At 42.7% G+C, this 16,998-nt stretch overlaps 1 protein-coding gene across 1 annotated transcript in view; it reads right to left on the reverse strand.

Moving 5' to 3' along the window:
- The window catches only part of LOC144828412 (uncharacterized), a 2,343,931-nt gene that overhangs the window by 556,989 nt on the left and 1,769,944 nt on the right, over nt 1-16,998 (reverse strand). Inside the window, exon 23 of the mRNA XM_078686536.1 lies at nt 2,611-2,640. Coding sequence (XP_078542662.1) covers nt 2,611-2,640 — 30 coding nt within the window. The remainder of the gene's footprint in view (nt 1-2,610; nt 2,641-16,998) is intronic.

Below are 16,998 nucleotides of genomic sequence, written 5' to 3' on the forward strand. Positions count from 1 at the left end.
CTCATGGCTGGTTTACACCCACACCAAACCCATCCAGCACACGCGTCACAGAACTTGTGACCCTGACAATAAAAAGGACCAGGCGCACGTGCTTGATGCCATTTCCACTCTCTATCTGGGTGTATTCGTGTGATTATTATTTATGCATGAGGGCCTAGGGCCCTACCACAACACATTCCCCACTGCCGGAGGTGACATGATAGCGTCCGCACCACAATACTCAATCATAGAGGATCCATGACTTGCGTTGCACAGACTTGGTGGCACCGGATACACTGCTGCCGGCACGGGCCTACCGCCACGGGACGGTGACTTTCGGTGCACTGAGGTAGGGGAACCTTAAGTTCTGAGCAGGTGTGCAGCCTGCGATGATGCGCCGTCCTGGCGGTCCGGACTGGTAAGGATTCATGTGAGCCCTGCTGGACTGCAGTGTAGGCCTGAGCCAGCGGGCAGCGCGGGCCCACCGCCACGTGGGGTTGCCTCGCGGTTCACAGAGTTAGTGGCACCTAAAGAGCTGAGCCTGCAATTATGCTGTGTGCACTGATATAATCTCTGCCATTGCGAAATCAAGACCCAGAATCATGTGTGTGACCTGGTGGCTTGCGATGCGGGGCTGCATGATGTGGAGGCTGCCACGGTCATGGGCCCCGGGCTTGAAGCTTGCACCGGCGCATGATAGGCCCTCTTGGAGACACGCCGATGGCAGAAAGTGAGCAGTGAGGCCTAGGCACGCAGGGGCGGGCAAGCGATGATGGCATGTGCAATTATATGAAATCTGCCATTCATTATTCTGGACTCTGCTTACGATAAGGGACCTGGTGGGTGGTGGCGGTGAGTGTTAATGCCATCTTGGGTGTCCGAGCTGCATGATCAGTAGCTCCATGGCATCTGTTGTTCTTCAGGTGTGGCTCTGGGCTGGGCTCCCATTTATGGTGTAGGTAAGAGCAGGTGTTAAATCCCTGCTGCTAACGTGCCTTATCGTCTGTTTTGGGATCTTATCGCCAATCTGGCTGTTTGATGCGAATGTCGCAAAGTGATATTTCTGTGGCTTTTTGCACGGGAACGCCTACTCTGAATATCAGTAGCGTTAGTTGCCAGTGTCATCTGTGGCGATATTTTTTGTGGCTGCTATTGCAGGAAAACTGTTGATATCGGCTGTTGGCACCAGCTTGTGAATAGGGCGATATATTTATTGCCACTTTGGCTGCAATAAAGTGCCTCTAACTCGGAGATAAGTCCTTAAGAATATGCCCTAAAATTCCTTGGGATATGGATACAACTGACATGGCCAGATACCAGTACCAGACATTATTCATAAACCAACATCTAACTGTGGCTAAATGGGACACTTCTAAAAATTGATATGGTGCTTGAAATGATTGAGTGAATCAGGAATATGGACTAGATAATGGAGGTGTAATATCATGGTCGAGGGTGGCCTAGGAAACTCGAAAAAATTAGATGGGTTAGACTGTTAAATTATAAGAAGGAGTTTATTTATAATCTTCTACTTAAGATTTCCGTGAATATACTGCACCCAAAGGGAAAATGATGATGTAATGAAAAGCCTATGGTGTATTGTAATCAGAGTACCATCAGACTTCGGCAGACTTTAGCTGAAAAGTTGTTGAAGGATAGATGCATTTTAAAATTCGGAGTGTAGACCACTCTTTGCCTGTGGAGTGGCAAAGTGTTTAAGCCACACGTGCATTATTAGGAGAAAGGTTCAGATAGGAACATCACAGTATCTAGTAGGATGACTTTTATACACAGATGCCCAAGGGTTCATAGGATGGCAATCCATGTTTCCTTTAGTTGTTAAGCACATGCACTTTATTGTATATAATTACTCAGCAACTCTGTCCTGAGAGGGTTGAAAAGGCAATTGAAAGGACTGCTTGGCATTGTGTTCTAGGCTCAACCAAGGAGGTTCCAAGTGTGACAATACTGTGATGCTCTTTCCTCTCCTCTCACACCGTTTTAAGTACAAGTTAACATTGTAATGTGCCAATTTTCTTTTAACATTGATCTGCTGAATTTTATATTGCTCCTTAGTTGTAGCTGTGAATCGTAATTAATAATTTGTCTGTATGTTATTGTTACAGCTACTGCATGAACTGTCTACTTTTGTATCTTTTCGTTTACAATAATTGCGCTTTTTATAGCTTTTATTAAACAAGTTGTTGAAATAACGCTTATACAACAACTATATTAAAAAATGATGCCACTCATTGACCATTTGGTTGATTTCTCACTGTGTGTGAGTCTGAAATTAATAAAATGTATTATAAAAAATGAACAAATAATTATATAAATGGGATTTAATGCATCTGCATGGGGCACAACAAAAGAGCAGCATTCAGGAATAGTGTTCAACTACAACCCATCCCAACAGCCGTAGTGCCCACTAGACAAGGGTACAGGCTGAGGGCACTGACATGAACAACATGCGTTTGGAAGAGAGTCAATTTACTCATGTGTTAGTCATGTAATAAAATCAACAAAAACAAATTTAATGTAAACGACCCCCATAACTTGATGCATAGAGCTGCATGCATGCTTCCCAATAAGAAACTCAAGCAATTATTAAAAGAGGGGTACGGTACTAACTTGGGGTGTTGTTCATTTCTGTGTCAGAACCTGGAGAGAGAAAACAACAAGGTTAAAGCCATGATTGTATATCTTATAAAATATATCCATATGATCACATTTCCTTTATGTTTGCTCTAATACCAGCACTAAAAACAAGACATGTTTCCTACAGTACATCAAGTGATTTTAAGCAGAGAACTGAGTATAAAGTAATTAAGGACTTGTCCCCCATACATAAGGAATAGTTTCTTAACTGTAACTCCAGTTATTTTGGAAGGGAATTTTCATTATAGTCATAAGCAATTAATAGTCCCGCCCACGTGCGGGGACTCCCAAGCACTTCTTCAATATATATCTTCTTAAGTGTAGACGTTGCCTTTCTTCGGGTAGGCCTGCAAAGACACTTAAGAAAGAGACAAGTTACGCAGCCTATATAAATAGGCTACAATAGCCGAATTCTTCATCATGAAAGCAAAAAAGGGCCAGACCAAAGAATTTGTGTATAATTTCAAGATGTTTTAGCAAACAGCATAAATCTCCTCCGCAAACCCTTTTCTATGATAGAGATGAAGGAGGGCAGGACGGTGTAGCCTCAAAGGCTGTTGTTATAAGGTCAAAAACTATGCCTTTAGGAACCCAGAGACCGCCTATATATCTTCATGCTCAGCAGGTGGCAGTTATTTCAGTTCTTCTTTATGGCGATGTATGATAATATGTATATATAAACCAGTGCCAAGGTCAGGGTTATTTCTCTGCCGAATATCCCCCCAAGAGCATTCTCGATTCCACCCCAATAGTCTCTCAGCCGTGGACATTCGAATAATATATGCGAATCATTGGCTCCTATAGAATAGCACATAGGGCACTTGGGGGGAGGGGCAAACTTTGCTATCTTGGCCGGTGACCAATATAGGGAATTTAAGGTAAGGAAAATATTTTTTTAGGTTTGCAGGTTTTACAAATTTATATAGGAGCCTCAGGGAGTATTCCCAAACAGCTTCTATATCACAGTCTAGGGGGACCCCATTCCAGATTGAGTGTTATCGTGGGCACTTCTTCTCGTCTGCCTCCAGGCGCTTCTCATACCACTGGGATATCTCCTTCTTTTTAAGATTAACATCTTGCAGAGAGAGCTCCAGCTCCCATTCACCGCCAGTTTCGTTCTTTTCTGACTTGAACCAAGAGGTTAATTGGATGTATTTAAACCTAGAAAAATCATTCCCTATCTTTGCTCTTAAGACCTCCCATGGGTCAATGCCCTCTGATGATATCAAGTCTGACCATTTCATAATGCCTGCCCTTCTAATTGGTATACTGAGGCTATCTTTCAGACTTGAGATTAAACAAAACCATTTAAAATAGGGTCCAAGGGATATATATTTTAAAGACCCACACCTGATTTTATCCCCAGCACCAACTGAATGTATAACACACGAAACACAGGGGGTCTAACAGCCAAATTGAGAGGCTACACTGTCGATACTGAGTCAACAAGATCTCAAAATATCTTTATCGCACACACATAACGTATTAATAAGGATAAGGAAAGAAAAAGGCTTAGAGGTGACCGGTACATCATCGATTATTCGTAAAATGGCTGATTAATCCACAACAGATTGTAAAGGGTTTCCATCAAATTAGACTCAATGATCAGTCCTATCATTTGGCCAAACCCATGTGCAAATGAGGCTGGTCCCCTGATCAGTGGGACACTGAGCTCCGCACCTTGTTGTTGTATCAGGATTTGGTCCACCAAATACACAAACCGTCCATGATGACTGATCTTTTGATGGTAAAGTAAGAAGAAATAGTGCAACGAACAAGAAAGTGATTTAAAATAGGATGGAATGTCCTCCTTCTAAATACTTTATTCTGCGGACTGGACACGCCTCCTAATTAAAAAATAGAACAGTGCAAGAGAAGTCAGTGACAATTATCTGTCTACATAAGGGCCAACATGTTTCTGCCTAACGGGTATTTAATCCCTTGGCATTCGTCAGGGCCTCTGCTCGTATAATAGTTGCACTCCTAATAGTGAAATATAGAATTCACCACCATCACCAAAACAAATAGTAGTAAAACTGGTTAGAAACGGTACAACCTGTAACAACCATGGACATTAACCCTCCGATTCACAATGGTTACTGTGAATTCTGTGAAGGAAAACGTTATATCATTAGTACTGTATTCGATGCATAAGTCTCATGTGCATAGTGTGTCACCAAGCCAACCAATAATGTGTGTCAGAAAATTAATTTTTATGCTTACCCTTTGTAGTAGGGCAATAGACCTCACCTCACCTGGACACTGCTCAGGTACTAAGAGGCCCCGCACTACAAAGATATAGGGAAAACAAAAGAATGTGGCAAAGTACTGTAAAGAAATGTTTCCGCTTTACTCCCTGCCTATAATCATTCCTATAACCAAATGCCCTATATCTAGAGGCAAAACATGTGAGGTAGGTAAACACCCCAAACTCAGTGTACCAAGCCTCAAAAATGACCCAGAAACTCGACTAAGACACCAAACTTTTAGGAAGATTAAAACTCCTTTGTATGCTTATTCAGGAATTTTACAACATTCTGATCTTCAAAACCTGTGATTTGCTAAAGTTTACAACATAGTATAGCTAAAAGTATTCTGTGGTAGCTGCTCACCTTTCCGTCGGTACCTCAAGCTCCCATCTGAGACTTGGGGGAGGCACCGATCTGTAGGAGATGCTAGTATAAGTAGTCTAGTGAGGGTTTGTTAGTGAAGTATCCCTCCACCTTTAAGATGTATACTAGATAGTGGCAATCTTATCATGTGTCCCTTCAATTGGTATATATTAGTGGCAAGGACACTATTATCAAACATTTATTGTGAAGTAAGCCTTATTGGTCTTTATGTTCATAAGAAAACTAAGCGCACTACTTTGCGCTCGAAATCTCGCGAGATCTCGCGAGAGGACGTGCTCAGAACTACCATATGATGTCATATCGGCCATCTTTGTAGTTCCTAACACTATAATCTGGTAATCATTAGACCACGATTATTCCTCACGTGCATATGATGTTAGAATGCCCCCAGTGTTGTGAGTCACTGCCTATTTATCTACAAAGTAAGCCTAGTTGAGCTTGTTTTCTTAGGAACAAGAGCGCACTACTTAGCGCTCGAAATCGGGCGGGAAGATGCGCTCATAACTACCCGATGACATCATATCGGCCATCTTTGTAGTTCTGAAGGCTCCAACCTGTATATCATAGAATCACGATTGACCATATGTTGTTTTTGAAAAAAGTACCAGTCATTGGGCAATCACAGCTGCCCAATGATGTCATTTCGGACATCTTTGTAGTGCGATGACTGCATCCTATTGGTCCGTGATTTTCCAATGTTGTTTTTGGGAACAAGTGCTCTAAGTAGTATGCCATGAGTGGCCTCAGAGTATATTCAATGGGCATAACTATGCAGATGCTCCAAAATCTTACAATGTGGGAACCATCCTAATGATTGTGCATAGCTATATGTCACCCTCCAGTGTATGTCAGAAAACTCCCATAATCAAACCTATTTGTGATATTATGAGAAGAGTGTGAGCAAAGTAATTCAGGCATGAATCAATATGTACAACATGTTTATATAGACACACCCTATTACAGTCAGTATATCCCAGTTATTGCTCACTAGTGCCAAGGCTACAGGGAGGTCCAAGGAATATCATCATTTAATCCTCCTGTATCAGTCCGAAGTTTATAAATCCATTTTTGCTCTTTTCTAAAAAGGTAACCCGACACATCACTTATGTGACTGGGTATATATGGCTTCTCCAGGACAGTCCATTGGAAGTCCGTTTCTAGATGTGCACGCTCCAGGAAATGTCTCGTAAGTTTAGTGTTGTTTTTCTTACAACGAAAAGAACTCTTGTGTTCCAGCATCCTGGTGCAGACTTTGCGGGTCGTCATACCCACATATCGTGTGGAGCAAGGACATGTCAGCATATAAATCAGATTGGTACTATTGCAATTACTATAGTTACTCTGCAACCAAGGTCTCGTGGTGCCTATATCTATCTCCTTCGTGTGTTTGGTCTGAGGGCAGACTGAGCAAGTGCCGCAAGGGTGATGCCCGACAGCTGGTGGGAGGTTCCACAGTGTTTCACCAAGTTTCCTAGGGAGCTCTTTTGGGCGTGTGTGAACAAGTCGATCCCGAATGCTGCTTGCCCTTTTGAACGCAAACAAAGGTTGCGCGATTTTCTCTCTCCCATGGTTCAGAATGCGCCAGTGTCTTTTGACAATCTTCTGGATGGCATTGCTTCTAGTATTGAAGGTGCTCACGAAAGTGAGTCTAGTCAGAGGTGGTTTAGGGATTGGAGCTTCCAGGAGGGCCTCCCTATTGTTGTTAACCGCTCTCTTTTTTGATCTTTTTATGAGTGAATTTGGATAGAGTCTGTCCCGTAATTGTCCACAGAGATTCCTAGCATGCACCTCAAAGTCCTCTCTATTGGAGCAGTTCCTGCGAACCCGTAGGAACTGGCCATATGGTAGATTCTGGCGCAGGGACTTCGGGTGGTAACTCTCATAAAGGAGGAGTGAGTTCCGCGCCATAGGTTTCTTATATAGTTCACTCTGCAATCCTGCAGTAGTGACATAGATCGACAGATCTAGGAATGCAATTCTTTCCTTATTTGTTTCCATGGTGAATTTAAAAAACTGGTTTCTACTGTTTAGCCATTGGTGGAATTCATTTACGGAATCCACCGTGCCTCTCCACACCACCAACACGTCGTCAATATAACGCTTCCACCACCTAATAGAGGTGTGGAAGGGGTTTGTGGGTGTCAGTACGTGTTGTTGTTCGAACTGGTGCACGTAAAAATTCGCCAGGCTCGGCGCGAAAACGCTGCCCATACTCGTGCCCGAGATCTGGAGAAACAGCTTGTCCTCATACTTGAAGAAATTCATTTTCATGGCTATAGTTGCCAAAGCCATTATAAATGGTACAGGGGTGATAGTTTCACATATACTATCCTTCAGGATGGATGTTACGACTTCCAAAGTCTCATCCTGAGGGATAGAAGTATACAGTGATTCTACATCGAAAGAGACCAGGAGGTCTCTTTCAATATCATAATCAATTTCTGGAAGGACACGCAAGACATCTTTAGTGTCCTGCAAATATGTAGGCATTTTCTGTACTATTGGCCGCAGAAAATAATCGACAAAAGTTGACAACGGCTCCAGGAGAGACCCTATTCCTGAAATAATAGGCCTACCAGGCGGTGGCCTCTGAGGTTTGTGTACCTTTGGTAAAAGGTAGAAATAAGGAGTGGTTGGGTGTTTAGCAACCAAATAAGTCGCCTCACTTTGAGTGATCCAACCCTCAGATAAAGCTTCTTCAACCATATCCTGTATCTGTTTAGTGACCTCTTCTGTAGGATCTGTAGACAAGGGAGAGTATGCCTGTCTATTGTTTAGTTGTCTATAGCACTCAGTCTGGTAATCAGTGGTGTTTAAAATAACTATAGAGCCGCCCTTATCTGCAGGCTTTATACTTATTAAATGATCCTCTGAAAGTTATTTCAGTGTCATTTGTTCTGATTTGGTAAGGTTGTTAAATGACCTGACTGTTGTGCCCCACAGTGAAGCAATATCACCCGCAACAGCTTGCTCAAAGGCTAAGACCTGTGGAGGAACCGTGTGAATAGGTGGCTGGAATTTAGATTTTGGTCTAAGACCGATGTTTGTGTCGCAATCGGCATTGATCTGATCCTTGAAGAGATAGTGTAATCTAAGTTTCCTGAAAAACTGACTCAATTCACATTGGAAAGTGAATGGGTCCCCATGATTCGTCATGACGAAACCCAAGCCTTTATTCAGTACTTGTTCTTCAAGTGGAGTTAGTATCTTGTTAGATAAGTTGACTACGAGGGATTGTTCGATGGGCCTGCTTTCTGGTTCTTGGCAGTTTGGCTCCGTGTACCTGCATGTGGGCCTGTCTGGTCTTCCCATTGTACAACTGTGTTCTGTGCTGCTCGCCTTTTGCCTCTTGGTCGGCGTGGGCCAAACCCTAAAAAATGTTGAGAATTGTAGGCATTTGGAAACCCTTGGAAATTCGGCGGAGGTGGAGGTACAGGGTAAGGCTGTTGGTTCGGTGGAAAACCCCAAGGGGTGGGTGGCCACCATTGCTGGTCTGGATCAATATGTTGATTGCCATATGAGTAGGGTCTGTTCCCCCTACCTCTCCCACGTTGTGGAAAGCTAGGAGCGCCTGTGTTGGTGTTGTCTGGATCACTACTGTCAGACCCTGAACTAGAGTAGTTAGACCCATAACGTTTTCCATTGTTTCTGTATACAGGTGGTGTGTACGTATCACTCGTATAGGGGTACACACGTTCATGCTTCCATTTACTCAAATCATTTTTGAATTTATCTAATTTTGTTTGCAGAATAGTCTCCTTGAATTCACCTGAGTTTTTGTTCGATTCGTCCTGCTGTTTTTTAAACAGAATCGGTGTTACTGTTGTTCTTATTGCTGCTTCTAAAACCTGTATTTCAACCAAGATGGTATCGGCTATTCTTTTTGCTGTGCTAATGATCAATATTAGCCAGTCTCTAGTACATCTCCATGCTATAAGTGACCAATCCTTCAGGAAGATCTTATCTTGTAAGAATAGTCGAGGAGCATTGGAGACCACTAGACCAGGCGGGGCGCAACTAGCCCTCAAATATTCTGCCATGGTTATTCCATGGACCAAAGTACGGGCATGTGTCTTTTTTAAAACCATAACTTTGGCCCAATCATCTCCTGTACTAGGAATGGCTGTTGAAGGTATGTTCAAGACACTGGGCATACTATCCAATATAGAATGATATATGGCATCATCATACGCAATACCACTATTTTCTGCCATTTTAGTGTTGGTAAAACTAGTTTGTGAAAAAGGTGACAAAAGCCAACAACTGACAAAAAAACAACATATGGTCAATCGTGATTCTATGATATACAGGTTGGAGCCTTCAGAACTACAAAGATGGCCGATATGATGTCATCGGGTAGTTCTGAGGTAGTTCTGAGCGCATCTTCCCGCCCGATTTCGAGCGCTAAGTAGTGCGCTCTTGTTCCTAAGAAAACAAGCTCAACTAGGCTTACTTTGTAGATAAATAGGCAGTGACTCACAACACTGGGGGCATTCTAACATCATATGCACGTGAGGAATAATCGTGGTCTAATGATTACCAGATTATAGTGTTAGGAACTACAAAGATGGCCGATATGACATCATATGGTAGTTCTGAGCACGTCCTCTCGCGAGATCTCGCGAGATTTCGAGCGCAAAGTAGTGCGCTTAGTTTTCTTATGAAAATAAAGACCAATAAGGCTTACTTCACAATAAATGTTTGATAATAGTGTCCTTGCCACTAATATATACCAATTGAAGGGACACATGATAAGATTGCCACTATCTAGTATACATCTTAAAGGTGGAGGGATATTTCACTAACTAACCCTCACTAGACTACTTATACTAGCATCTCCTACAGATCGGTGCCTCCCCCAAGTCTCAGATGGGAGCTTGAGGTACCGATGGAAAGGTGAGCAGCTACCACAGAATACTTTTAGCTATACTATGTTGTAAACTTTAGCAAATCACAGGTTTTGAAGATCAGAATGTTGTAAAATTCCTGAATAAGCATACAAAGGAGTTTTAATCTTCCTAAAAGTTTGGTGTCTTAGTCGAGTTTCTGGGTCATTTTTGAGGCTTGGTACACTGAGTTTGGGGTGTTTACCTACCTCACATGTTTTGCCTCTAGATATAGGGCATTTGGTTATAGGAATGATTATAGGCAGGGTGTAAAGCGGAAAAATTTCTTTACAGTACTTTGCCACATTCTTTTGTTTTCCCTATATCTTTGTAGTGCGGGGCCTCTTAGTACCTGAGCAGTGTCCAGGTGAGGTGAGGTCTATTGCCCTACCACAAAGGGTAAGCATAAAAATTAATTTTCTGACACACATTATTGGTTGGCTTGGTGACACACTATGCACATGAGACTGATGCATCAAATACAGTACTAATGATATAACGTTTTCCTTCACAGAATTCACAGTAACCATTGTGAATCGGAGGGTTAATGTCCATGGTTGTTACAGGTTGTACCGTTTCTAACCAGTTTTACTACAATTTGTTTTGGTGATGGTGGTGAATTCTATATTTCACTATTAGGAGTGCAACTATTATACGAGCAGGGGCCCTGACGAATGCCAAGGTATTAAATACCCGTTAGGCAGAAACATGTTGGCCCTTATGTAGACAGATAATTGTCACTGTCTTCTCTTGCACTGTTCTATTTTTTAATTAGGAGGCGTGTCCAGTCCGCAGAATAAAGTATTTAGAAGGAGGACATTCCATCCTATTTTAAATCACTTTCTTGTTCGTTGCACTATTTCTTCTTACTTTACCATCAAAAGATCAGTCATCATGGACGGTTTGTGTATTTGGTGGACCAAATCCTGATACAACAATAAGGTGCGGAGCTGAGTGTCCCACTGATCAGGGGACCAGCCTCATTTGCACATGGGTTTGGCCAAATGATAGGACTGATCATTGAGTCTAATTTGATGGAAACCCTTTACAATCTGTTGTGGATTAATCAGCCATTTTACGAATAATCGATGATGTACCGGTCTCCTCTATGCATGTAGTGTTAGCCTTTTTCTTTCCTTATCCTTATTAATACGTTATGTGTGTGCGATAAAGATATTTTGAGATCTTTTTGACTCAGTATCGACAGTGTAGCCTCTCAATTTGGCTGTTAGACCCCCTATCTTTCAGACTTACGAGGGTCCCTGGAGATTCCCAAATTGGGGCACAGTCTGAATAATACCTTAGTCCCCACCTGCTCCTGTCTTTATACCATAAATAGAGGGCAGACTTCAGTATTTTTAAGCGCACCTTTTTGAAATACCTAGGGACCCATATTTATATAAAAAACCATCCTCACCCTCCTGCCTCGTCATTTCGCCCAGGCGTCTCCCCCAGGATGAGTTGTCAGCCTTACCAAGCAACATCCAAATGTTTTTTAACTGAAAAGCTACACAGTACCAGTTGATATCGAGAAGAGCCAGACCTCCTTTAATGAGCCTTCGTCTTAGCTTCTTCCATGCCAGCCTCGCACCTTTATAAGCCCATATAAAACTTACAATTGTTCTCTTGGTTTTACTGATGTCTGACTAGGGAACACCAAAGGGGATGGCATTGAAAAAATAGGTTAGCTTGGAAAGTACAACCATTTTAATTAGGTTGACCCTTCCATAGATGGTTACAGGAAGGTTTTTTCACCTTGCTAACAGTCAATCTATTTCTTTTACAACCCCTTTAGATTAATCTGTGGGATCTTATCTATTTCTTTAACAATAATGATACTAAGGTATTTAAAATCCTGGCTGACATCCCCCTCCCAATCCTGTACAGTCCTGTTTAGTCCAGCACATCACCTCGGTTTTAGATGTAGTAACTAAATAACTTGATAGAGATCCAAACTCCTCTAGTAACTGTTCAGCCCTTGGTATTGCCACAGCAGGGTCTGCAGTGTATACCAGCAGGTCTTCCGCATACAGAGTGAACTTGCTGCTATAATACTGAGATTTGAAAGGAATTATGAAGGTATCTAATCTTATCGCCTGGGCCAATGGCTCTATATATAGGTCAAACAGTAAGGGAGACAGGGGAAATCCCTGTCTTGTTCCTCTCAATATATAAAAACTATATGTCATGATCCCGTTTAATAAAATCCTGGCTATGGCACCCTCGTAGCATTTTTCTAATGTGCGCAAAAAAGTAGACCCAAAACCCATTGTTCTCAACACTTCCCACAGATATGCCCAACACACTCTGTCAAACGCCTTGGCCGCGTCCAGAGCTGCTATGGCCTAGGGCTCGACTCATTCAGATGCAAGATCTATAATGCCTATGAGTTGTTGGGTCTATTTTTGAAAATATGTTTTGGGGATGAATTCTCTCTGATCTGGATGGATCAGTTGTGGTATAATCTTAGACAATCTCCCTGCCAAAATGCTCATGAAGTTCTTATAATCTGCATTCAGCAGGGATATCAGTCTATAAGAGTCTGCTCTAAAGGGGTCTTTAGCAGGTTTCAGGATAAGCACAAGTAGCCTCTTTCCATAATCTAGGGACTTGACCCCCTGATTGGTAGATTGAGTTTAACAGGGTTTCCATTATCGGGATTAGCTCCTCTTTAAGGGTTTTTTATACTTCATTCGGAAGCGCATCCGTGCCTGCTGCCTTATTCCTCTTACTTTTTCCGAGGCTTAAACAAATCTCATCTCTAGTTATTGGGGCGTCAAGCAGATCGCAGCTATATGGTGTTAAAGTAGTTCATAATTTTTCCCTTAGCCAGATTTTAAGGGCCTCAAGGTTTGGGAAAATATCTTTCTACTATAGCTCAGAGAATAAGGTGAGTAAACAGGCTTGCATAGCCTCCGGTTTATTAGATGTATCTCCATTTTCATTTATTATTAGTTCATTTATGTGATTTATAGACAGGTCCACTCTAGCCTTCCAAGCTAAGAGCGCCCCGGATGTTTCCCCATACTCAAAGTTCTGCACTGATTTTGCAAACCATTGTGCTTTGCACTTCTGGTCTAGCTTCATCCTATATTCCTGACGACCCTCATCCAGCTGCCTCTGCGCTCGTAACTTTGTCTCAGCCTTCCCCGGGTTCAGCCGGGAGAGCTTTGTCTCTAATTGACCAACTTTGTCTTCCAGTGTTTTAAGTACTCTGGATTCCTCTCTATTCTTATTACATATGAGACCATGTAAGGTGCCCCACATAAAGGCCTTAAATGCGTCCCATACAAAGTCAAGAGAAGTAGACCCTATATTTAATGCAAAGTGCTCGAGACATGCACGTTTAAGCTCTCCAGCAATCCCAGGGTCCATCAACATCGCCCTCCTAAGTGTCCACCTAGGTCTTGGCACATGGCTTCTTCCTACTAAAGAAAAGGCAACAGCTGAGTGGTCTGATATATGGCTTGAATGCACAATAATCGATGTTATGGCATACATGGTAGATCTATCTGCCAACACATAATCTATTCTTGAGAAATTACCACTTTTCTGCTATGGAAAGTAAAACCATTATTTCTTCCCTTCTTAGCTCTCCATATATCTGAGTTTCACATCATGTATCATGTTATTTAAATCCTGAAGGACCCGAGGCACCCCTACATGCCTGCTCCAATTCGATCTATCAAGCAGGGGGTCGAGCAAAACATTAAAATCTCACCCTATTATTATAGGAGCAGTTATTTCCATCAAATTCCATTGTAGTTTGCATAGATATGTACGGTCATCAATATTTGGGCCATAGAAAGATGTACAGGCTAACTCTACCCCTCTAGCAGAACTGCCTGTTTGGATCAGGCAGTGGGGAAGAAAGAATAACCTTAATATCCGGCTATAATTTTTACATGGAGTAGAGACTTGGGGCTCGTATTTCCCTTCTCCCTTTCTTGATCCGATGATTACACCATGGCACAAACAATGGTGTGGGTCTGGTAAGGTTTACAGACTGAAGCGAATGCAGAGGCCACAGGGTGCAAAGGTCAGAAGGGCGGTTATACAAAATATTGAAGACGCTTTTTGGTGATATGAGAGGAAAAAAAGAAACTTCCTTCTCTTGTAGGGGATTTCCTATAGTCGTAAGCACTGAATAGAGTATCAAGCACATCCCCACTAAGAGTGCTGGAGAAGACAGTGGACCAACTAAGGTAGCCTTTAGGCAAATAGATTTCTGAGGGAACTCTCCCTTCTTGAGCGTCTATTCTATCACCAGAGTCTAGGCAATGTGTGAACCGATCTCCACATGACTGCTTTGCTAATATCCGCTATATAGATATTTCTAATTAAAGCTGTAGTGGCTGCTTTACATCTAGTGGTTTGTGCTTTAGGTTTAGCTGACAGTGTTTTGTTAGCTTTTTGATAGCACAACCAGATTCAGGAAAATATCCAATTGGAAATGGATTGTTTGGAAGTGGCTAAACCCGTACAGAATGGACTATAGTTAATAAACAATTGGTTCGACCTGTGGATTTCCCGTATTTTATGAAGACAGAATGTTAAAAATCTTCTTACATCCAGGGAATGAAGAGTTCTTTCTGCTGGAGTAGAGGGATTCTGAAAAAATATTGGTAATGAGATGGTCTGGTTAACATGGAAGTCCGAAATCACCCTGGGGAGGAATTTCGGGTGAGTCCTCATGACCACTTTGTTGGAGTGGAAGACTGTGTATGGTTCATGAGAACATAGGGGCATATTATCAAGCCTGGGCGATAAAATTATCACCGGTTTATCGGCAGGAAACTGCAGATAAAGTGGCGATAATGGGCTTGATAATATGCTCTATGGAATTCCAATTGAAGCTCATGTTAGATGTCCTTCACATTTAACATGGGCTTCGATTGGAATTCCATAGTGCATATTATCAAGCTCATTATCGCCACTCTATCGGCAGTTTCCTGCCGATAAAGCGGTGATAACTTTATCGCCCAGGCTTGATAATATGGCCCATAGTGCTTGAGTCTCGCTAACCCTACAAGCTGATGTTATTGCTACAAGGAAAGCTTTCTTCCAAGAAAAGTGTTGCAGGGCGGCATTGTGACAAGGCTCAAAGGGGTCCTGTGCAAGGCATGAAAGCACTATGTTACATTCCCAGGGATGCCAGGGGCGACTAATGGGGGAAAACCTTCTTAAATACTTCTAAAAAAAATTTAACATGGGGATTTTGAAAAAAGAGGTTTCTGAAGGACATTTTCTGTAGGCAGCAAGCAATACCAGGTATACCTTTATAGAAGAGAATTGCAAACCAGATGTATCCAAGTGTAAGTGTAGAAGGTATGGAAGAATAACATCTTCTTAGCACGTGGTAGTTTGTTTAAAATTTATATAGAGCTGCACCAAATGCTAAATCTCTTCCACTTGAAGGTATATGTGGAACGAGTGAAAGGAGGCTTAGCCTTCTTGAGGATCTCCATGCAGTCTTGTGGCAGGTGCAAGTCTCCGTTGTGCACTAGCTCAGGAGCAATGCAGACAAATTCAAGGAGGAGAGATTAGGGTGAACCACCTGGCCTCTGGATTTCATTAGTAGGTCCGGTCGGCATGCAGCTTGAGATGAGGACGCTCTTACTGATAAAGCTGGCCCATGAACCACCATTGACATGTCCACTCTGTAGCTATGAGGATCATCTTGGCTCTCAAGTGTGACAGCATGAATAGGACTGTCAGGATCAGGGGAATCAGTGCAAAGGAATAAAGAAATATGATGGACCAGTGGATCCATAGGGCATTCCCGAGGGCCCCTGGATGGTAGTACCTGGAGGCGAAGCTGCTGCACTTTATGCAGTGTTGAAAAAGTAGATAGCTGGGGTGCCCCACATTTGGAATATATTTTTAAGGCTTTTTCGTGTAAGACTCATTTGTGGTTTTCATCGAGATCTCTGCTGAGAACATCTACCTGAACATTTTGGACACCTGGGAGATGCGTTGCTGTGATTTTCATGTTCCTGGCCAACAGCCATCCCCCAACAGCCTGGGACTCTATTGACAAGACTCTGGACCTCATCCCCCTGCTTGTTGAGGTAGTGCATGGTGATTATATTGGCAATCTGAACAAGCAGGATCGTGGTCGTGAAAGGCCTTGAGCGCTAGATGAACTGCGCTGAGGGCTTTGAGATTGATATGAGATGTCATCTCTCTCTCCGACCTTGTGCCCTGAATCTAGAGGTCATCCATGTAGGCTCCCCATTCTAGTAATGATGCATCTGTCACCTTGGTCTAAAATGGGACATGTTGGTGAAACGGCATGCCTTGAAAGAGATTTGTTAGAGAGAACCATCTGTTCAGGGACTGTCTGCATGTATGGACAGCTTGGTCTTGTCTTTCCAGTTGTCCGTTGGTCCCCCTGGTCCTCTAGCCATTCTCGGAGAAGCTGCTTGTAGAGGTGACAATTTGTGGTGAGGAAGATGCATGAGGCCATCGAGCCGAGAAGAGATGAAACTGCCCTCACCATTGGATGAGATACTTTCATGAGAATATGACATTTCTGAAGGATCTTACCTATCTGGTGTCAAAAGAGGCTACCAAGTAATGCAAAATATGATCCGAAGTTGGGGTGCACTTGTTGTTGTTGACATCAAGCCCAAACCGTAGAAGGAGATCGCAGGTCCAACTGAAGTGAAGCTGGGCTTCCTGAGACATTGAGCCAGTCTTCAAGGTATGGGTAGACACAGATTCAGTGCTTTCTCAAAAGGGCTGTATCACTGCCATTCACTTTGAAAATGTTCCGGGTGCTGACTTTAGGCTAAATAAAAGAGCTGTGTTCTGATAATGGTCCTGCTCCACAACGAACC

Source organism: Lissotriton helveticus, chromosome 4_1 (genome assembly GCF_964261635.1).
Source record: "Lissotriton helveticus chromosome 4_1, aLisHel1.1, whole genome shotgun sequence".
Taxonomy (NCBI): domain Eukaryota; kingdom Metazoa; phylum Chordata; class Amphibia; order Caudata; family Salamandridae; genus Lissotriton; species Lissotriton helveticus.